Source organism: Fukomys damarensis, unplaced genomic scaffold (genome assembly GCF_012274545.1).
Source record: "Fukomys damarensis isolate Sample0158 unplaced genomic scaffold, DMR_v1.0_HiC HiC_scaffold_18, whole genome shotgun sequence".
Taxonomy (NCBI): Eukaryota; Metazoa; Chordata; class Mammalia; order Rodentia; family Bathyergidae; genus Fukomys; species Fukomys damarensis.
This window is the reverse complement of record NW_022900930.1, coordinates 52744452-52767558: the sequence shown is the minus strand read 5'-3', so window position 1 is coordinate 52767558 and position 23107 is coordinate 52744452. Positions and strand designations below refer to the sequence as shown.

General features: G+C 46.6%; 1 protein-coding gene across 1 annotated transcript in view; it reads right to left on the bottom strand.

Moving 5' to 3' along the window:
* The window catches only part of Csmd1 (CUB and Sushi multiple domains 1), a 1140625-nt gene that overhangs the window by 632228 nt on the left and 485290 nt on the right, over window positions 1-23107 (bottom strand). Inside the window, exon 4 of the mRNA XM_010620376.3 lies at window positions 9303-9510. Coding sequence (XP_010618678.1) covers window positions 9303-9510 — 208 coding nt within the window. The remainder of the gene's footprint in view (window positions 1-9302; window positions 9511-23107) is intronic.

Sequence of the window (23107 nt, the reverse complement as noted above, 5' to 3'; positions counted from 1 at the left end):
GGGACGCTGGGACAGGACCCTGCCTGCCCGGTGGCTTCTTGGTCGGGGCCGTCCGGCCTACTGCATGAGGGCGGCCACCTCCTCCACTATCTCCAGCCTCTCAAAGCTCAGCCGGCACAGCAAGGGTTTCCATCTCCTAAAATCAATGCCTCCCTCCGCGCTGAGACGGTGCGCTGGCTCTGCCTCGCCACTGATTATTTTTCTTTCCCAAGTCGCCATCCTCTCTGGAACTGAAGATTTTGAACCATTTGCCTTAGCCTGAGGTGCTTATTTTGTTCCCACTCTGGAATAACAGGCCGCTCCTAGGATTCTCGCCAGAGGTTAGGCCCGGCCCTCACCGCAGCTCGGCAGTTTCTTGCACTCTGACTCCTACTGCATCGCCTCACCTAGACACCCAAATGGAGGCTCCCACGGCGGGAGCTCACTGTGCCTTGTCCGCAGTGCCAGGGAGCCACCCTGCGCCCTGCTGCCCACCGCGGGACCACCACTGGGCGGAGCCGGGAGAAGGCCCTTCCCTTCCTGCAGCTCAGTGCTTCTGCACTTTCTCTCCCTCCCCCGTCTGCAGGGTTTCGTGCGTTTTCAAGGGTGGTGCTCACCAGCGGGTCCCAGAGCTCAACTCCCCTGGGCCCTGTCAGTGTCCTGCTTACCCTGAGTGTGAGCGCTGGGCTGCCCCCGGGCGGCCACTTCCAGGCCTCGCCCTCACCTTACCCCCTCTGTGCCGGGGGCCTCCCGGGCCTGCTCATGGAGCTGTGCACCTGTCTCACTTTCCGGCCCACCCAGCATACCAGAACACCGTGATTCTCCTGAAGACTTGCTGCATTCTATCCGCAAACGAAAGTGCACAATGAACATTGTATCAGGAGAAACCAACTGTTCGAGTTTTATTAAGGGCTCGCCTGCAAAGTGTCCCTTTTACCATGCTGGCAGGACAGGACAGTGCACTGCTCTCTCACACGTCGCAGGGATCTCTCATGTTTTCCCACACCTGTGGTGCTGAATTTCACACGTGTGTGCCTAAACTGTCCCACACCTATCACCGTCCATAGGCCTTCAGTTCTCACGGACTGTTGGAATTCCCACTCTTCCGTCAAATGCTCTGTGACGACCTCACCGAGAATCCCTTCCCCGTTCTCTGAGGCCCATCCATGGGTTCCCTCCATGCCCAGCACAGAGAAAGAAAGCAGCCCGAGACTCTATAAGAAGGAAGCTCACCCGGGAGCTGCAATGTGTTGTTCAGAGTGGGAGAAAACCTTTGCCAGAGCTCCAGCCGGGCAGCCCCTTGCTACTGTCCTACTGCAGCAAAAGCACCCACCTAAACATTGGTCCAAACATCCACTACCTTCTGGCCCCCAAGAAACGCTTTTGCCCATGGAGCATCTTTGACTGGGCCTTGAGGTGTCTCCCTGAACAGCTGGACAACAGAGCCTGAGGAAACTGAGCAAAGGACCTTGCTCAAACTTCTAACTCCATGTTCTCAGGAAGAGCTAAGAGGATTTTATTTTTGTCATGCAGCTGATGGAAGGCAGATGTTAATGCTCTTGAACCTGTAAGAAAGCTGTTGAAACATTGCAATTTTTTCTTTTTCTCTTGATTCCCTCCTTCTCACTCATGAGCCCTAACACAGAGTTGCTCCAGCAGATCAAACTAGATTTCCTGAATACAGGTGATTCTCCAAGGCTCACGTCAGAAAATCCATGTCCAACCTGATGTCCCTGGATCAGCTCTATAAAGGCCCTGCAGCCCACCACAACTGCTCTGCTTTTAAATGAAAACTAACATGTTTTTGTCGAATTCTAAAATAGCATAATTACCCAAACAGCAGGTACTTTTCAAGGAAACTTGAAAATACTCATAATAATGAGTTATGGATTTAGTTCAGCTGTTGTCAAATATATGCCTGGCTCCCAGACCCTTTCTCTACTCCAAACCTGGCCCACCGGCCAGACAGAGTGGGGACTTGGGACCCACTACACAACCACTTGCACAATTGGTGTTTGGAGAAACATTCCAGGTGGTTCAGCACACACCAGAGCTTGTGAGAACTTTCTAACCATACAGATACAGTCTGCCCGCTGTATGCACAGGTTCTGTGTCCAAGGAATCAATCAACCATGGATCAAGATGCTCAGAATAACACTGAATTTCTCTGTGCAGAGTTTTATTCTGGCCACTATTTCTGCAACAATATGGTGTAACGGTGATTTGCACAACGTCACATTTGAGTTAGGCATCATGAGGAACCCTGAGAAGGCCTGTAGGGTATGGGAAGAGGGGCGAGGTTACACACAAAACCCAAGCCATTATCTGCAGGGGCCCTGGAACCAAAAGCCTTGGGCTCCAAGGGGCACTGGGTCCACTTCAGGGTAAATCCTACTGTTTTACAATTCCTTTTTACTAAGTGATTTGCTTTCACAATGTGATGCTGTGAACCTGTCAAGCATTTGGATTTTTGCTCATGGAACTGAGTGGCAACCTGACAACATTGTTGAATACTAAAACTATTTAGTATGATCAATTATATTGACCAAAAAACTACCCTCTGGCATTTAGGTTCTAATTTTCCTTTAAAGTGGTATGTCCTCCTATGTATTTTCACACACATTCATAGTAAATTGAAAATAAATGCTTTAAAAGGTCAGCATAGAAGTAGAAATGTTTTTAAAATTCAAAGCATTTGAAGACTGTTTGCCAAAAATAAACTTTTAAAACTAGATACAAGTTAAAAAATGTTTTGCAGAAGCAGTTCCTTCTTCCTCGTTGATGAGAGAGCTGAGTGGTCCAGGGCAGGAATCGGGGCCTCTCCGCAGTACGGTTTCTTGGACCAAAAAGCCCACACCACGGTAGAAATGTGCGGAACGCTGCAGGCACCACGCCCAGAGCTTCTCGCATCCCCATTCCCTCTGCTCCGAGTTGCAGTCCTCTGGGTCATGACAGGATTGATTGCTTCCACGCCCGCCGCGATCAGAGGCTTTGACAACAAACCAGCCCACCGTTACTCACAAGGTGCAAAACCCAGGTCTAAGTCAGAAAGAGGGGACACCAAGAAGGACACCGGCCTGGTCCACACTAGTCCTACAGCGCTAGACCCAGGGAGCCCCTGCTTCTGTCCCAGCCAACAAATGGGATGGCTCGGGATGGGTTACTTGCTGTGTTTGAGATGCAGCCTCTCATCGAAAACTTAAGGAAACTTCTTCGATGCTGATGGAAGTAAAGACCTTTATAATACACAGTATACATTTATTGAGAAGTGACGCTGCGATTCTCCTCTGGCACTCGTGGGCAAGGATACAGGCGCTTCACTGGATAACGTTGGAAGGTGGGGAGCTCACGTCCCAGGTACCGGGACACAGGGAGGGCCATGGAGCTTACTTGGCAGGCGCCTGTCCAGCAAAGCCTGCCAAGTTGTCGGACAGGAATTGGGCCACACAAAGTTACTCTCTTCTCCTAAACAATCCTCCACAAAAGTGGGGGATCTTTCAGAAAAAAGAACAAACTAGATATTCGGGGCTCAAAAGGAAGCTTTCAATGATGAGAACAAAATGCAGACTAGGAGCACTTGCTGTACAAATGGGCTATTTGAGGAGTATGAGTTTTGAGTCCTCACTGGAGCAGAAGTGCATGCGTGCCCTGTGTAAGAGGCTGTGTCTTGTCAGCTATTATTTTGCCATTGTTTTCTGGGTGAAGGAATGGCCACATACAAAAATAGAGAGATTTGACCAAAAAGCATAGGTATTCAGACTTGGGGGAAAGAAATTCCAATCCCTAAAAGGGAGATCTTTTTATTGCCTATAAATTGAATAATTTACTGAAATGTATTTTTAAACAAAATGGGGATAAGTGATGGGAAATACACAAGACTGCTCACTGTGTTAGCTGATGTCTTCACAATAGCTCCATTCTTGTTATTCACCCTGATTTTAGAAGACTCGTGGAGTCCTTTTTATACCCATGCCCTAAATGTACCTGTCCAGTGAGTGCTGAGTTGATGACATGGCTTCTGGTTGATCAGGCTGAGCGGGAAATGCACAGCGCGGACCTGGGGAGACCACACGCAGCAATGGCGCTGGCTCAGAAGGAGCAGGAGTCCGCATGCGGGGGCCTTGGGCCCAGGTGGAGGCTGGCAGATGTCACCTTCCAGGCTTAAAGTCCGCTAAGAAACGAGATCTCCACATATTGCAAGGAAAGAAAAGCAGCTGCCCCCGTGTTTGAATCCTTTGCCTCTTGCTAGTGGCCATGTGCCATTTTCCTCACCTAGGAAATGTGCTTCGTCACCTTTCTACGCGGCAGTAAAGGGCATTACCTGTGTTTGCCTGGAGCGCAGCAAATAGCACATGCTAGGGTTCAAAACAACTGCCGTAAAGTGCATTCCATAGACTGTTTGGGCAAGTGTATTTGGGTTAAAAGGAGAGTTTAGGATGAGGCTGTAACAACATGTGATCTATGATCTTCGTCCTCTAAGCAGCATGCAGAGGTTCAGGGCTAAGGAGAAGGCATGCAGAAATGTGTGTGCGTAAATATAAATCTGTAATATTTTCTTGTCGGTTATGTTCCTCCCATAAAAGTGTTTCAATGTATACTTCACAAAATGTATGAAATACAATGGTTCAGAATTCAACCTGGAAACGGAAAGTATGGGGGAACAAGCCTGACCCTTCCGTGTGTGCTGCTAGGGCTGCCATGCAGGGTCTCCGTGGCCCGGAAGATGCCCTGGCTTTTCCCAAGTGATGTGGCCAGACCGCCCTGACGACATGAAGCCAGTCAAGGTCCCAGACGAAGAAAGCCTGGACACAAAGACAGGTTGTGGAGGCCAAGTGGACAGAACCGAGGCAATGTAGATCCATGGAGGGACCCAGGAAACTGAAACACTCAGGGCATGGCTGCAGCTCGTTCACAGCCTGTGTCAGCGCCCAGTGGCCGGTTTGTTGGCTATGTTCTGGCTGTTCACAACATGAGCATCAGAGGGAGCTGGCGTGAGAACGGGCAGCAGCTCACAGAGCAACAGGAAAGCGCTAAGCAGAGGGGCTGCTGCCACGCTGCGCATGCAGTGCAAATCGCCAATCAAGGGACCTGCAGGACAGAGGTGTGGACGGCACCGAGCCCTTACAGGGTCCTCCGAAGCTCCCTTGGCTTCTCTAGCTCCTTTGGAGCCCTGGAAAAGCCACTGGTTGGGTTGATTTAAGGTGAAATTGTGCGGGGTTAACGGGAGCACAACACAGGGAGCGCCTCTGTGTCCATCCTCTTTGTCCCGTGGACTGTAGGTGGCACGGCAGGGGGGAGTTATGCTGCGCAGGAGAGAAAAACCTGCAGCCTCCAGTCCTCTAAGAGGAAGCCCCCTCTTCGCATGGCAGGCAGCGCCAGTCCAGATGGGCCCAGAAGCACCTGCCTTTGTCAATGCCAAGGCTCCCCAGGGCGGGGGCTCTGACGGTGACGCGGAAGTGCTCTCCCTTCCCCATACCCGGACTGCTCACTGAATCAGGTTAACATCAAGGGGAGAAGGGGGATTCCCACGAGGAGGCGCACAGCTCAGCAAACGCACAGGGGTTCAGTGTGGAGATGAAGACAGACTGGTTGAGGGCAGACTAAGGAGGAGGCGGGCGCGGGGAGGTATGGGGGTCTGCAGGAGGACTCTGCCTCGATGGCCAGAGCATGTGCAGCCACCTGTGTTCAGGACATGTTTACAATGCATCTGCTGTTCTTCCTTTCCTTTCCTTGACTCAGCGGTAGGTGGGCTGATTGTGCTTGTTACTGGAGCGTGTACTCTAAAGACAGTAAATGCTTCCTCCTTTGTTTTCTGCACAAAGTAACCTCAATCCCTTCAACTGTCATGTCTTAATTTAGAAATCATAGTAGGTAATACTGGAATAAAATAAAATTTCTTCTTTTTGATATTTCCAGAGTTATAAATTATAGGCCACAGAATCAAATCATTTCAGACGAAAAGAAGAATAAGTGGCTGGATCTGCTGCAACATGTTTCTTTCTCCTTAATTGCAAGAAAAAGCGTAATTACTAGCCTTTGCTGCATAGTGAATGGGAACTGTCGCTCTCAGTCAGGAGAAGGTACTGACAGGAAGCCAACCTACATGAAATTAAATCTCATTAGTTAAAAAATCAGTCTCATCGGATATACATTCAGACCGTCAGGTTTTCATCACGAACCCTCTCCTCATGTAATATACACATGACGTCATGTGCTGTATTTAGGCTGCCTCCACTGTAGCCATGGCAACTCTCACACAAAACGTAGCTGAGTTGTTCATTTCACTCCAAATTTAATGAATATAAAGCTAATCCTATTGTTGTTCTTAGCAATTCTCCAAGTAGCTTCTGAAAGAGCTCTTGCTTCTATATTCTGTCTTTTAAAAGCAGATTATTAGAAAATTACATGTGTGGTGTTCTCTGTCCCCTCCTGGCCAACAACACAGGCCCCGCTTCACAGAACAACCCATGATTGAGAGGGAGGTCGTGTCTCCCCACAGTGCTCCTTCACATTTTTCTTGCAATTCCAGGATGGGTAAGACTGTTAAATATAGCAATTTGGGCCATTAAGCATTTCAGAGACTGTCACTAAAATTATGGTAAAATAATAGTTTTTAAGATAGGCCACATTATGTACATTTGTGTAAATCTTAAAAGGGTGCTTCCATTATCCTGCTTTGCATTTTAAATGGGCTCCCTGAGACCTTCCTGGGGGGCAGGAAGATGGGTTCCCTCGTTCCTCTTCCATGAAGAACAAGTGACAGCTAAGAGATCTACTGAAAAGTAATCCTAGGTACAACCATGACCAGACATCTGTCTGTAATTATGATAAGTACTAAATGTCACCAACGTCAAGAAAAATGAAAATAAAAACAGTGAACCACTCCCAGGTCCCTACTGCACTGATGCAGCATGGGATTGCTCCCGCTGGGCATCTCCAAGCTGGGGCCCTGGACACTACACCCTGTCCTGGGAGAAGCTAGAGCCCAGTCTGCACCTGCAAAGAAGTGCTTCTCCACCTGCTACTGCGCTCAGACCTAGTCGGCACAGGAGGTCACGATGAGGAGAGGCCCCAAGTCTGCACGATGCCCCAGCTCTGCTGAGCTCACAGGGCTCTACCATCTCCTGTCCTTGTTCTCTGCAGGGGCCTCCCCTGTGCTCTTGGGTGGAACAGTAAGTGACAGTGGGAAGGGATCTTCTGGGCTTGTCCGGAACAGAACACAGCATAAGTCATAAGAGGGCAAGAACGCCCATGGCCCTGTATCTTTGGCTCTGCAAAGAGAGCATGTCTGGCCAACAGGGGCAGAAAGCACACGAGGGCCCACCATCTTCTTTGGATAACACCTGGGAAACTAAAGTGACCTGAAAGAAGCCTTCCTTCCTTCCTCCCTCCCTCCCTGCCTTCCTTCCTTCCTTCCTCCTTCCCTCCCTCCCTCCCTCCCTTCCTTCCTTTCTTCCTTCCTTCCTTCTAGTCTGAACCCAGATGCAGGATTCTGGGATCCACCTTTCAGGCAACCCTGGTGATCCTGTTTGTGTGACAGTAATCTGCTGCTACTCCCCTCAGCAGTACACACAGATCTCCTCCTTCGGGACCCCAAGGCACATCACACACCTGTGGGGGTTCATTGTGAAAGCTTTTCATGGAGCCAGAGTGAGACTGAGCAGTAGGGATGGAGGTTAGGTGAGAAATCAGTGGAGATGGGAGAAGAAATGGGCAAAATTAAGTAAAATAGTGTCCTCTAAGCCCTACTGGCCCATGCAGTAAGAGTCAGCGGACTGAAGGAACTTGGCCTACAGAGCAGGAGGTCCTCATGTACGGGAAGGAGCCACCCATCCCCAGCTTTCAGCGTTTGTTGCATTTTTTTGGCATTTCTAATTTTCATTTCAGACTTTGCCTTGCCATCCACAGCCTGTTCATCTCTTTCTTCCACAAACTAAGTTTGTTTATCAAAATCCATTACTAGATTTCAAAAACACCCACTTATTTGCCTCCACGTTGCAAGCTCTCTCACCAGGCTGACATCAGAGACCGCAGTGCACACCCATCACGTACAGGGTGTGCACAAATATGGCCCTTAACATTAGTCATGTGGTCCCTGAGAAAACCTGTCATCCACTTTCTGCTTCAGGAATTTTGTAAAATTAAGGAACAGCATTTTAAAGTTAGATGTATGTAGATTAGGCACTCAGTAGATGTATAATGAATTCGTTTTTAAAAGATAGGTTTAACTCAGCCTCTCTTTATGCAAACAGACTTGCACAAAGTTGTGAGATTATTTATGGAAGAAACCAGGATGGAATGCAGGTCAATCCTCCGACTCTCAGGAAGATATTGTTCACAAATGACTTTGATAACAAATGGCAGACGCTCCAGTGATTCAGCTGTATAATGTAAGCACACAGGTCTACGTGCCAGCCTGAAAGTATCATTCAAGGCGAATCCATTAAAGCAAGGTCCCTGGAGACAGAGGTGTGCTGTGTTTTCTTTCTCTAGTTGGAGTATCATTCATCATAAACACAGCAAAACCCAAGGAAGGAGAGAATCTATCCTTGAGTACAAACTCTCTGCTGCGGGCCTTGCTTGACCTTTGAAAAATAAAACTCAATTCCCTTCCATTATACTTCTCAATCGGCACACTTATGCTTACTATTTAACCTCTGTACCAAAATGAAAACTCCAATCCCTGGAAATCTTTACAACCACTCTTTTCATTTTCTCACCTACCTACACAGAGATAGCTCACCTTTTCTCTGTCATCCTCCCCAGCTTGAGTTTTCCTATGGCCTATTTTTTTCAGTCAAGATCTTCAGTATAAAACGGAAGCAGTTTCAAAGTACCAAAAACAAAACAGAAGTTCAACTCGTAACAACTGAATTAATCAGAGACACAATTTAAGTCTTTAGAGACCTTTTTTTTTGTTTGTTTTAACTGTCCCATTTGAACTATACTCGCCGCCAACACAGCCAACGTTGCCCCCGAGCCAATGCCTCCGGAATAAAAATAACTCCACAGTCTGAAAACCATGTCGTGGTGAATCTGGCCCAGGCCAAATCCAGAACTGCCACTGTCCCTTAGCTGCCACCCTCTGCGTTGCTTTCAGAATCCAGACGTTAAGTGGAATAAGTTCAAATGCGCAGGTAACTTCTCCAGCACCAAGTACCAACACAAAGGCAAACTTGAAATTTGAAATGGGTCATACAAGAGGTGTCAAGTCTGGGACACTCATGCTGAGAAGAGGATGCCGCAGGGAAACAACTGACCAAGCCCACTGTGCCTGCGCCACACGATGTTACCCCAGAGACCCCACCTGTCACCCAACTTACCATATGGATGGTGCTTCTGTCCCGCTGATCTCCAGGAAATCGTACCCCTCCTCCAGCTGGAAGTCAGTGAAGACCAGAGCAATGGTGTCCCCAGGCTCAGCAAGGATGGTCCAGGTGCAGTCTGCGTTGTTCTCGTACTCTGAGGGGAAGTGTGGGCTCGAGATGGTGCTGCTGGTTCCCCTCAGCGTCCCTCCACATGCGCCTTCAGCTGCAGGGACAGAAGGGGGCAGAACTGAGACTCAGGACGCTTGCTGGGTTGAGGCTGCGCTGCGTGTCCCTATCAGCCAGGGACAAATACACTCTAACCCAACGTGCAGGCGATCAGGAAAAGAACGCCTCTGCTCTGTTCATTCAGTTCTCCAAAAAGGCTCACAGAAGATTAGGAGTTGAGTTGCATTGTTAACTGAATGGTCCTTATAGGAAAGAGTGGAGTTGGGGTTTTCTAGGACTGGGTTAAAGATAAATAAATTGAATAAACCTGAAATGTAGGGCACTCTGTTAGTCTTAAGAAAGTATAAATCTTTTTGTAGGGGCATGAGGTGGACAAGATTGAAATATAGATTTACTTAGTAGTAATTCAATTACATATGAAAGTAAATATACAGCAAATTTGCCATGTGAAAATGTGTATGGTGACATTTACATACATGACTATTTCATACATACATACATGATCAGTAACATACCACAAACACTTTCCTAATGTTTACAGTTTATACTTCTCTCTGATTTCATTTAATACTCTAAATTTAAGTTCTCGCTGTACAAGACCAGTTGCAAAGCAAAACAAGTTGTAACAAATGAATAAATATGAAGATGAAATGTCACTGAAGAGTGAATTTAGAAGTTATCAGAATCCAATGCTAAGGTTGGATGATTGGTGAGAGGTTTTAAGTTAAATCCAACTTCTAAGACTGCATAACTCCTGTGTAATCTGACTTGTTGGCACACAATGCCTTCCGAGGGTTTAGAGTGGAAAATTTGATACAGATTCATTCTAAATTGTTGCAACAACTCCTGACACACTCAGCTACCTCATCTTTGACAAAGAAGCCAAACACTCTCACTGCAGGAAAGACAGCCTCTTTAATATATGCTGTTGGAAAAACTGGATTTCAAATTGTCAAAGATTAAAATTAGACCCCTATCTTTCACAATGCACTAAACTAAAATCCATGTGGATTAAAGATAGAAATATAAGAACAAAAACACTAAACTTGCTGGCAGATAGGTAGAATTCTTGAAGATTTCAGCATAGGGAAAGAATTTACGAACAATTCTTCAGTAGCACAGGAACTAGCACGGAGAATCAACAACTGGGATCTCATCTTTTAAAAAATCTTCTTCACTGCCAGAGAAATCACAAGCAGAGCTAAGAGACAACACATAATGTGGGAAAAAATTTTTTACCAGCAGTTCCTTGGATAAAGGTCTACTACTTCCCCCCCAAACATAAAGACTCAATTTAAAAATGGGCATCTAAAATGAACAGACATTTCTCAGACTAAGAAGTAAAAGCAGAAAATAAACATATGAATGATGTTTAATATCACTGGTCATTTGAGAGATGCAGATAAAAACAACACTGCGATTCCATCTCTCCCCAGAAAGAATGGCTGCTATCAAGAAATCAACCAATAACAAATGCTGGTGGTGTTAGGGCGAGAAAGGAACACTTGTTCATTGTTCTTGGGAGTGCAGACTGGTGCAACCACTGTGGAAATCAACATGGAGATACCTCAAACAACTAAGATTAGAAATCCCATTTGACCAAGGTATTCCTTTGCTGGGTATCTTCCCAAAAGAATTAAAAGAATCATACCACAGCAATATATGCTAACCCATATTTATAGTGGCACCGTGAGCAATAGCTAAAATTTGGAAACAGCCCTATTGCCCATCAACTGGAGATTGGAGAAAGAAGATACGTTTTTTTGTTTTTATATAAAGTGTAGTACTACTCAGCCATAAAGAATGAGAAACTAGAGAGAGTTATAGCTAAGTGGATGCACACTGAGGCCATACTCAAGTGAAATTTATAAATTACCCATGTATAAATACTGAATAGTTTCTCTGGTGTGAAAAAATAGAAGTGTAAATAAGGATCAAAATGTGTAATTGATATTATGTAATAGGAAGAAAAGGTCTAAAAGAGTAGAGGAAGTGGGAGGGGTAGGGGAAAGGTAAAAAGGAAAAAGAAAAAATATGTGAAAAGTAAAAACGTGGAAACAATGTCTTTGTAAACATGAAGGGTGGAGGGAGTGAAGGGAGGGCTGAGGAATGGGGAAAAATGAGAACTAAGACCTGTCATGTAAACGTACAAGGTCCCAGTGATGAATGTAACTGTGTTGTATATCTAAAATGTACCAATAAATTTAATAAAGATAAAAATAAAATAGAAACACACTCTGCAAGGCCATGTACACATTGAGGAACTGTGTGTGACTTAGAGGGCTGTGACACTGGCTCTCTGTGAAGTATGGTGAAGCACAGAATATGTCTCTAAAACAAGCAGCTCCCCGGGATTCTTGTGGGAAAACCTCTCAGTGAGCACCAGCGGAGAGGTCATGCTGGAGCCGAGTGGCCCCGGCCAGCGGCACCCCTGAGAGACGCGGGGCCCCTTCAGCCCTGTGTTCTGCCCTGTGGAGGCTGCCGGCCGGATCTAGGGGCTGGTGCCATCCTCCACCGTGGCCCGGACAGTGGTGACCAGGGTGCAAGATTGCTTCATAATTTCAAAAGCTGTCACCTGACAGAGGACTCTGGGCCTCGCCGCACGGCCTCAACTCCCAACAGTGTGTCCACTTTCCATAATCACCCCATAGTGGTCCAACTGAATCCTCTCCTCTCCCTGCCGTGTCCACACCCAGAGTCTCAGAGCTTACACCCCTTAGGCCCCCACACACCTACATGTCCCTCCACTTCACTGCCTGCGTGAGCAGGTCATGAGGGCCACGGCCACGGGGCGATGGCAGACCCTGGCTCAGGGGCTCCACAGTGCCCTGACACCAGGGAAGGTTTCATGGCAACCGAGCTGGCAGTAGGACCAGATGATGCAAAGGCAAAAATAACAGAAAATAAAAGCAGTGGAAGTGAACACTGAAGTAAGTTGACAGAGGAGAACAACTGCACTTTCCCCTGCTGTGTTTCCTTTGGGAGAGACTGCGCTGTCCAGAGGGCATTTTAACAGGCACCGCGTCTGGACTGAGGCCAGTGAGACAGATGCCCATGTAGCGCCAGCCCTTGCCGCCCTTCACACGGAAGCCCAGAAAGCACCATCTCGGCGATCTGGCTGGCCGGTTTGGGTGCTAGATGTGTAAAATCCATGTATGTACATACTCTGCAGCACTCGTTTTGATGAAAACTGAAGCGGCAGAGAATCCTACTCAGTTCGTAGTGCGAGTGTTGTGAAGCAATGGTCATGCCAGCAGAGGTTTGTCTGCCAGGACTTCCTGCCTCTTCAGTGCCTCACGATTTTGTAAGACATTTTACTACCTACACTGCAATGTTTTCCACATCTAAAGACATGACAGCATTTGAAGAAATCCTAGTCATCTGTGATTTTCACTGAGTAACATGCGTTCAAATATAAATCAGCCTGTCTCATGTTTAGACTTAGCCATAGCTGCATAATTTTTAAATCATGCAACACAGTGAACACTTTTTGGAGCACGATTTACCTCGAGACTAATTAATTTTAATTAATTACTCAATTAATTAATTTCTGAAACCTTATGTAGTTATCAGTTTATCTTCCAGGACAGCTGCCAAAGATATTGCAATATATTTTCCCCAAATATCACTAAATGTAAAACTCTGTGCTGATCAGAAACTGATGCTTATACCTTCATAATTTAGAGTGTTCTAAGGAAAGAAGGCATCATTTCACAAAATAAACTGAAATACTTAATTAGAATGTAAAAAATGTTAGGACATCTTGTATAAACTAGCTATACATAAATAAGCATGTTTTAAGGTATAAAATAATGGATGAATTAACATAATAAGAGATAATGCAACTAACTCAAGTAAACAAATATATGAAGCATACTCCTGAAACAATAATTTATTTGTTTTGTTTTGTTTTTCTGGTACTGGGTATTGCACTGAGGACTTTATGCTCTCAAGGCAGCAGTGGCCCCACTGAGCTAAATCCCCAGCCCCAAAGTAGAAGAATTTAAAGTGAGCCAGTCTATCTATGTGATGTCATTTCAAAGCAAATATATATTAGCATTTAAAACACACAAGGAATATTTGCAACATCACAGGAAAGGGATATTATTTATAATTATCATAGATACTCAAATTAAAATAATAGTAGAACATCATCTAAAATCCGTTACAAAGTGAAAATGTAAGATAGCCAAGAGCAAAATTTAAGCTATTTCATGTCCCTCATTTCACTGTGTATTAATGGCTCCAACCGGAGGGAGAATGGCTGTGTTTGCATATTTTGGTGGATTACCATGTTTTCAGTCTTCTACTTGAGGAATGTGTTCAGAGTCTGCGTTCTATGCTATCTCATTTATGTGGACTGACTTAGTCATTTCAAAAATGTATGGGAAATCTTTGTAACTTTCTCAATTGCACAGTTGTTAAAAGTAAATTTTTCATTATTTAAAGGGAAACTGATCCATCGACTGAGAGACTAAGCAGCACAATATTGTGATCAATTAAACAACATTAGAACAAGTTAATACGGACACTGGACTGCACAGCAAGAGTGTGTGATACATACTGTGTAGATCAGCAAAGGGTGTGGCATCCAGGTTCACACACATGTGAGACTGAGCTAAGAATAGAGATCACAGGAAGTGTAGAAACTTAAAATAGTCCTATTATGTGATTTTAAAATCTTTCAATTTTTATCAATAAATAGCCTAGTGAGTAAAAACTTCCCTCAATCAATGAATGAAAGTCATGAGTATAAAAATAAAGGAAGAGTGATATTTTGGGGATGTTTGTTTTACAGTTGATACTTCTCTTTGTCTTAAAATCATGGGTAAATAAGAGAGAAAAAGCAACATCTATAGTTACCCACATATGCAGATAAAGATTTCACAATATTTTATTTCCTTCAAATGAAACAGAATAAATCAGGACAAACTCATGAATAATTATCAGAGATTATATTATGATTTATGTTGCTCACATCTTCTAGAGAACCCAAGAATATACCATTTTTCAGTTTTTCACTGGGGTTGGTGCTTCACTCCTATAATCTGAGCTACTATGGAGGCTGAGGAAGGAGGGCTGTGATGTGTAAGTTCAAGTCCACGCTAGGCAGCTCTACCGCAAAAGAAGAGAAGTGTGGGGGATGCGGACGTTTCTCGGAGGTGGAGGGCTCGCCTGTTCTGCAGACGGAGGCCCTGGGCCAGCACCGCGGACAGCTCCCGGTCCTGGTCTACTGGAGCTGTCGGCTCTGATTTCCTCCATAAAGAGATGACTAGGACAGCGGGCCTGTCTGTCACGGAGCAGGACCGGTGAGGCTTGGGAAGCCTGACCGTAGCTGCATGTGGAGAGAGGGTGGGGAGCTCAGCCCCATCACCGAGTCTGCTGGCCACGGGAGCCACAGGGCCTGGGGCTCCACCCTGGGAGCCACCATGACCAAGGAGGGGTGGAAATTGGTAGATACTGTGCTTTCCTGTGCTCAGTGGACATTTCTAATGCATCATTCACAGACTATCAGGAAAGCTCCAGAATGGCTCTGTACCTGTTGCCCATGGAGTAAACCACACACACACTGCCCTTCACCAGCAGTCTTCACTTTCTGCCTTACTCCCCGTTTCCACGTTCTGTGTCCCAACTCTCCTCCCAGACACCCTGGTTCTGTCCACATCTGGGTCTCAGCGTCCCCTTGAGGTAGGGACCAGAATAGTACAGACAGGTACTGATCGTATGTGTCTGTACATTAACTTGTTTCAATGTTCCATGCTCTGAGTGCCTTGTGATGCTCGGTCCCCAGCAGGCCAGTCATGACACAAGCAGCTCCTGAACACCTAATGGTACCCCGCTCCCATCTCAAGGTACAGGAGCTCCCCTCTAGTCACCACAGTGAGAACACCACCTAGAGAATGGAAGGATGCTTGCAAACCACATATTGGACAAGGTTTTGACATCCAGGATGTAAGAAATCCAAAAACTCAATCACAAATTATAAGCTGATTAAAATGGGCAATACATTTAATAGACATTTCTCAAAAGAAGATCTAAAAAATGGACAGAAGATATATGAAAAATGCTTACCACAAATCAGGGAAATGTGACTGAAAACCACCGTGAAATATCACTCCACTCCACTCCCGGAAGAATGGCTAGTATCAAAAACTAACGATAACAAGTACTGAGAGAATGGAGAAAAGGGAGCCCTGCACATTGTCGTTAACATGTAAATCCGTACATCCATTATGGAATACACAGAGGTTCCTCCAAAATTAAAAACAGAACTACCACGTGATTCCATAACCCATCTAATGCATGTGTATCCAGGAAGTGAGGAAGTCCAGGGACATCGGACCCCCTGGCAAAGTGCAGCACTCTTCACAGAGCTGAGCAATGGAGACTGTGGGTGTCCCTCAGTGGGAGAATGGGCGAAGAAGATGCAGCATGTGTGCAGCATGGGAAAGAATGGAATTCTATCCTCTGTGACAACACAGACAGACTCACTATGTTAGGATCATTGAAAATCATGCTTGGAAATGAAATCGGCCAGACACAGAGTCAACTCCCTGCACGATTTCACTCTTAGGCAGACTGTGCCAAAACTGACTTTGCAGGCTGGTGGCATGCAGAGTGGCAGGGGTGGTGGGCAGAGACCGGGAGGTTGGCCATGGGATGCCAAGTTACAGGGAGGGGAGTCAGGGTGGGCTGAATACAGATAACAGTAATGTATACATTGAAAAGCTAGGAGAAAGGATCTGAGTTTTTCTACCATCGAGGTTTGATACATGTTTGGGAAAACAGGTAGACAGTAAAACACTGAAATATGTATACATATATCTCACAGTATCCTAATGAAATGTGTAATGTTAGGTTTTTATGTATCACTTTAAAAAGTAAATATATGTAAAAGGTAATTATATATTAAAAGGTAAATACCTAAAAGGTATATGTGCATATCAGCTAAGGCTCAGATCCCAGCTTCTCAGCTTTGGCGCCTTTGACATTTAGGGACACACATTCTTTGTGCAGATGGTTGTCATGGGTTGAACAGGAAGCCAAATAGCGTCCTAGGCTCTGACCGATTGTAGCCAGGAATCTCTCCCAAATGAGGTGACCACGATGTTCACAGACATTCTCACTTGCTCTGGGGACAGCAGCACTTCTAGCTGCGAAGAACTTGCCCAGCTGAATGCAAGTCACTCTCCTCCCCGATCTGGGTGGCAACCGGCCTCAAAGCCTTCGGAGTAACTATTAGCGAAACCCTACTGAAATTCTATAGTCATCTTTTTTTAAGCCAAGCTTAATTGTTTACTGAAACTTTAGCTTATTTAACTGATAAAAATATAGGCATTATATCTATGGTATCCTTCCTAAATCTGTTTACATAAAGCACCTGAAGGAAATAGAATCCTTGAAATTTATTTGAAAATGGTTTCTATTTTTGGTATTTTTTTCTTGGTACATATACATATCACATCTTGGCACTTTTACTTAATTCATAGGTGTTAATAAATGATGAAAATACATAATATGTTCAGACTTTAATATTAAGTTCATTGTATTGGTGGGAATTTAAAATTTGGAATGTGAAAATATGGGTATCTATCTAAATAAAATACTATCATTTATTTACTAATTACGCAGTACAAAAATAAACTTAGTTTCAAACTACTGGCTAAATATTCGACAATAGCAGTTAGGATTCAGCAGTTCCCAAAATAGGAGCAATCTGTCCAGTATACAGTCCGATCACTGAGTTTTGTAAAATCTGAGCCCGGGGACTCCAAGTGGACGAGTTGGATGCTCCGATACCAAAACAGCAGGGAGGCATTGGCTCCCCTGGTGTTGCTATTTCAGCAGTTACTTTTTAATATATTTCCTATATTGAATTTTTACAAAGTCTTGCATTTGCAGGAAAGGTTGCACAGCTAAGCAGAGTTTGAATGGCTTTGAGTTAATCCAAGGAATAGATAAGATATTTAATAAAGATGTATTTGAATCTACTGATTTTTCTGAGCAGGGAGCATGGTTCTACACATAAGCAGCAATCAGAGTGCAGTGGGTTGCTTTGTCCCTTGGGGAAATTCAAACTTGTAAAAACAGTTTTATCCTCAACTTTAAAATGTATCCTTTGCCTGGATGCAAAATTTACTAGGAATTTATGCTACAGACAGAATTCAGAATTCAGAATAAAATGTGATCTAGGAGTGCAAGTGAAAATCTGAAACTCCCTCATATGTAGCAACAAATGCATCATTAAACAGGGCACAGCCCCACTGTGCAGTGCCCTCAGCCCACAGGTTTTCCACGCAGGGATGGCTCAGCTCTTAGGAACTCCTGCGTGGCTACATCCATACAGTGCAGAACAGAAGATTGGGTGCCGAGCCTCCCAACAATTTTCAAACTGCTGGGAAAATATCCAGGAAAATACGGATGGCACCACGCACCGAATATCGCGTTTGGTTTGCAAAGCTGGGAGTCACTGCTCCACACCCGTCATGTAAATGCCGTGCAGAGTATCAGTGCGGGCGAAAGCCCAGAGTGCACTGTCCGGGTTTGAACCAAGCGATGCCACATGCTCTGGCGGCTCTTTCGTAAAGTTCTGGCGTCTCGGTCCCTCCTTCCCGTTCCGTATGCATGGAAATGAGCGTGGTGCCCCGGTGAGCTTCGGGGAAGTGTGGGGAGAACCACGGCAGAGTCCTTGTTCGTGTGCAGGGTCCTCTCACACAGTGGGTCACCGAGGCCCGAGTAGTGGCTTTGGCTCCCTGAGCCTTTCAGATGCCCCCATGGGGGATGGGGCCCCTGAGCCTCTGCCCCTGTGGGGACAGTGTGGGATCCGCACGAGGCGTGGCTGCTGTCTCGAAGCTGCCAGGATGCAGAAAGTGGCCAAGGGGACTGGTACTGAGCACGAGGTAAAATTCACCAGCACTTTCTTCAAACTGGCAAAGCCGGGCCACTGTATAACCATTTACAGAGTGCTTGCTGGCATGCTATCATATGTGCTATCACACGTGTTAACATTCACAATGCTATCACACGTGCTATCATACATGTTAACATTCACACATGCAATCACACGTGCTATCACACACATTAACATTCACAATGCTATCACAATGCTATCACACACGTAAACATTCAAAATGCTATCACACGTGCTATCATACATGTTAACATTCACACAATGCTATCACACGTGCTATCAGACATGTTGAAATTCTCTCTTTCCCAGGTCTCTGCTCTGCTTTCTCAGGAGTGGAAAACAGGCGTCCTCAGCAGGGTCGGGGCCAGCACACAGCCGCCCTTCCGGGGCTCCCTCCCCTCAGGCTCCAGGGGTGGAGTCCTGCACCTCCTCCACCATCCCGGTCCCTCTGCTCTCGTGGCAGCAGCTGTGTTCTCAGCCTGCCTCCACCATGTGTCCTCGTGCCTCCTCCTTCACGGCGGTCACTGCCGGAAGCCCTGGTCTCGGGGTGCACTGCGTCCTTCTGCTTCTCCTCCACACAAAGACCCGCACGTCTCTCTTTTCCAAACCTCTAACCTGACCGCCCTAACTCAAACTCCAAGTCTGTTACAAATGACAGACTTCTCACCTTCTTCCTTTACTGCAGGTAAACAGCACACAATGCGACACATATAGAAATTAAGGTTGCAAAAATGTAAATAATATTCCTAAGATTGTTCTCTTAGGAAATTTCTAAACAGAGGAAACAAAAGCAACAGTACAGGTACACAGGCACTAATTACAGCATAGGAGACAGTCATGGTGTGGAATAACCAGAAGACAGAGCTAATATGACCGTGCTATTGAGAATAAAATGATGCCAAGTGACACTGAAACTGTAATGTAGCACTGGTCTAATCAGGAGACCATCAGTGCAGTGCCATGAGCCCTGAGAGCGGAGCTGGCACCTGCGCTCCCGCTGCCCGCCGAGCTCCGCAGGGGCAGGAACTGCAGGACCAGGTGGCAATGAAGGACATGGAGCAGCCCCAGCACACCACTGAGCCTCCCCCAGCACTGTGAGGTCCACTTTAACAGGACCTTGAGCTTTGCAAGAAAGTAGCTTGCCTGAGACCTCTGCAAAGCTGGAACTTGAAGGATAAGGTCCTCCCTGCACCCTGCAGCCTGTCCTGAAGAAAGGCACACACTGGCACCGCACACTCTTTCTGGCACTAGATGATGGGCACATTGGACTTCATAGCTTCAAACCTAACCTGATGCCTGCCTAGAGTAGAATTCTGAACAGGACCAAAGAGTAACCCACAAAAATGAGAATAAGTGGCAGAGAAATATAAGATTAGTTGCTAAACCTCTTACAAGTTTGTATTTGATGACAAAACATACATTACTTAGTAGAAAGCCTGAGAATAGGGAGATGCGAACAATAGAGACCAGGCTTAGTATAATCTAAAACTGAGACTAGTTTTTCAAACTATTGCTTAAATTTCGATAAGATTTCGATTGCGGTTGTTTATTGCTCAGGATGCAAAAACAGTGCTTTAAATTAAATTGTCTAAAACTACTCCAAGTTAGCATAAAGCCAAGTCCCTACATGAATCCTGTCCCAGTCAGTCTTGCTCTGCTGGCTGGGTCCCATTGTGACAGTCACTTATGATCCCTCTGTGTCAGGACTGCTCTAACTGAGCTGAAGAAACAGTCGTGTTAAATGCGGCAGTGTATAGACCCATCAAGGCAAGCCGGCTCTTCCTGCCCCCCAGCTCCCACCCTTCACTGCCAGCAAAACATCTGCCACCAGAAATCCTGGACTGCAGCCTCATCAAGGATTGACAAGTGACATATTTTCATCTGCAGCCAAATTATGTAAGGTTCACCAATTAAAGGGATTTGCAGCTTTGGGTGGCTGTAAGTGGAGGCTGCGTGTACAGTGTCCAGCAGGTTTAATAAAGGCATCTCCGGTGCTGCTTCTGGGGGACCCTGCACTCTTCCAAGAACACACAACTGTCCTACGATGGATAAAAGTAGTCAATCCCGAAAAAAATAAATAAAAACAGCTGGCACATCCCTTATTCCCCCAAACTGCCATGTAACAGTGAGAGCGTGTTTTGACAAAGTTAGGTGAATATTTACCCTAAATGTGTGTGTTTAGACAGAAGCTAGAGGAGAACGTGATTGAGGGAGCAGCCTTGGCTTCCGGGAATGAGCCGTGTGCTGCTCCTGCATGATTTGTGGATCCCGCTCCTGGTCAGGGTGAGCGGAGACCACGACAACAGCATCAGCACACCCTCCTGTCCCTGGCCCAGAGAGGAGCCAGACAGGGGGCAGGTGACAGCCGGAAGCCAGAGAGGTGTGGCACTAGTGTGGGCACAATGCCCGACCAGGAGAGCTTGAGACTCCTCCACGTGACCTCTGGGTATGGATACGAACCCTGCCCTGGGCATCACCATGGACCACACCTGCACGTGTGCAAAGATCGCAGACACACCTGGCACGCAGGTGACATGGTCAATCAGAGGCAGGGCCCTCTGCAGAGCAGACCACCACGTGTAAGCACATCTGGGAGGCAGAGCTGGAGGGCGGGCCTGTGTGTCGGAGAGCCTGGTGGGGATGTGTGCCCTCCCTGTGGGCGGACACTGCAATGGAGGGCCGGGCGAACAACAGGCCGGGCAAGGCCACGTTCCCTCCCTGGAGGTAGGACTTCTCCTCCTGCACTTGCACAGCAGAAGCCAGGTTCTCCAGGGCTCTGATTAAACTCAGACCAAGCGTTTCACCATGCAGTCCCCTGGGACCTTTGGCTCTGGACAGCATGCAAACCACCTGTGCTGGGTCTTCTAGGCGACTCCCCCAGTAAGTGCCCCTCACACATCTGTAGATGCTTCCGTCTGCTACTGCATATTCCGTATCCCCCTATGGGTCCTTTCTGGAGACCTCTGACCCCAGGGTTTGGGCCTGACATCTTTTCACTTTCGAGTCATCCAGGTACCTAAAAAAGACTTCTGTGCCTAAAAGTAGGAAATGCATGCAAAGCAACTGATCGAAAGTCAAATGCCCCAGACACTCAGTAGATATTTTGAGACTCCCTATTGCCTCTGCTGTTTCTGTGCACAGCTGACCCTAGGGCCCCGAGCCCACCTCTGACCTCTGCCCAGAGCAGGAGGGAAGCAGCCCAAGGATTTGGGAATGGGGGAGCCGAGTGTATGAAGGGGAAAAGGTGGGATGCAGTGACTCCAAAGAAAGCCTTCCCCGGGGGCGGCTTCTGCATGGTGTGACCGAAAATGTGGTGAGTATTTAAATTCTAACAGCATGGCTGCAGTACAAGGCACATGGCCATTGATCTTCCTCAAAATACTTCCCTCGCCACCAGCACGCACATCCCAGTGTGCCTGTCACACCCTGGTGCAGCTCTGGAGTGCTGCGCCTGCCCAGAGTGGATTTAGCTGTCATTCCTGCCTAGGTGCCCTGAGTTGAGGCCAGACTTTTACCTCACATGGCCATTTTGGCTTTGGGGAAGAGGTTGTGTGGTATCAGGTCCAGTGGATAAGGTGAAGGAGGTGTTTTTAAGAGCTTGACCTTCTGTTGGATGGCACTGCGAAGTAGCACTCACCACACTTTCTATCACTACCTTATAAAGACCCGCAAGCCTGCGCCCCTGTCCAGGGCCCAAAGGCTTATGCTTTCTCAAGAGGGATATTTGTGTTCTTCAGACCCACACGTTTGCTTCATGATTCCCAGTTAGGCTCCTTTAAACATCTCTATTATTTCCTTTTTGAATCTTTCGATATTGTCTTAGAATGTGTCTATGGTACATAATACACACTGTGCTTTGAGGGTAAAAGTATCATACTTTGATCATTTTGATCTTTCTCCTCTCCTACAGTCCTCTCTACCCCTTTCCCTTCTCCATAATAACCACCTCTCTGTTTCCGGCCATCCCTCCTTCATTTCACTCTATAAGTTATTTATGTTTGGGGTTTCTTGTGCACGAGAGAACGTGTCATATTTAAGTGTCTGCACCTGCTTTTTTTTCACTTAACTTTATAGTCTCAAGTCCGTCCGTTTTCCACGAATCACTCAGATTCGTCCTTCATCCTGGCTGTGTAGATTTGCTCATAAACTAGAAGGAGATGGCATCGGTCACATGGGCCGTGGCAGGGACTCTGCTACCACCACACCCCCATGCAAATCGCTCTCCAGCTGCAGTGTGAATCTGGGGTCTCTCAGCCTCTGCCTCAGCCTCCAGCCGGAGCACCGGAAGTGAAAGCAGGAGTGCACGTGAAGCAAGCGCATCAAGGGTCTGACGCTCTGTGCGTCTGTGTCTAAATCTTCCTGTCCTTCCTTCCCCTTAGTGTCCCCAACTGCAGTGAGGGCTGCAGATTCTAGCTCACGAAGACCGACGTTAGTCCATTCAGGAGAAGCCATCCACTTCAAGACAGCCACTGAGTCTATGTCTCTGTAGTGTGACCTGATGTTTACGTGTGTGTCAGTCACGTTCCTGTCACTGGGACCAGTTGCCCAGAACCTTGAACTTAAAGGAGGTTGTTGCTGGGCTCACAGTTACAGTGGACCAGTCCACAGCCGGCGTGCTCCAAGGTGGATGACACTGAGGAGCAGCACAGCAGAGGAAAGCGCCTCACCTCAAGGCATCCAGAAAGCGGAGGAAGAAGGGGGCAGGGACAGAGTGCGCCTTCTG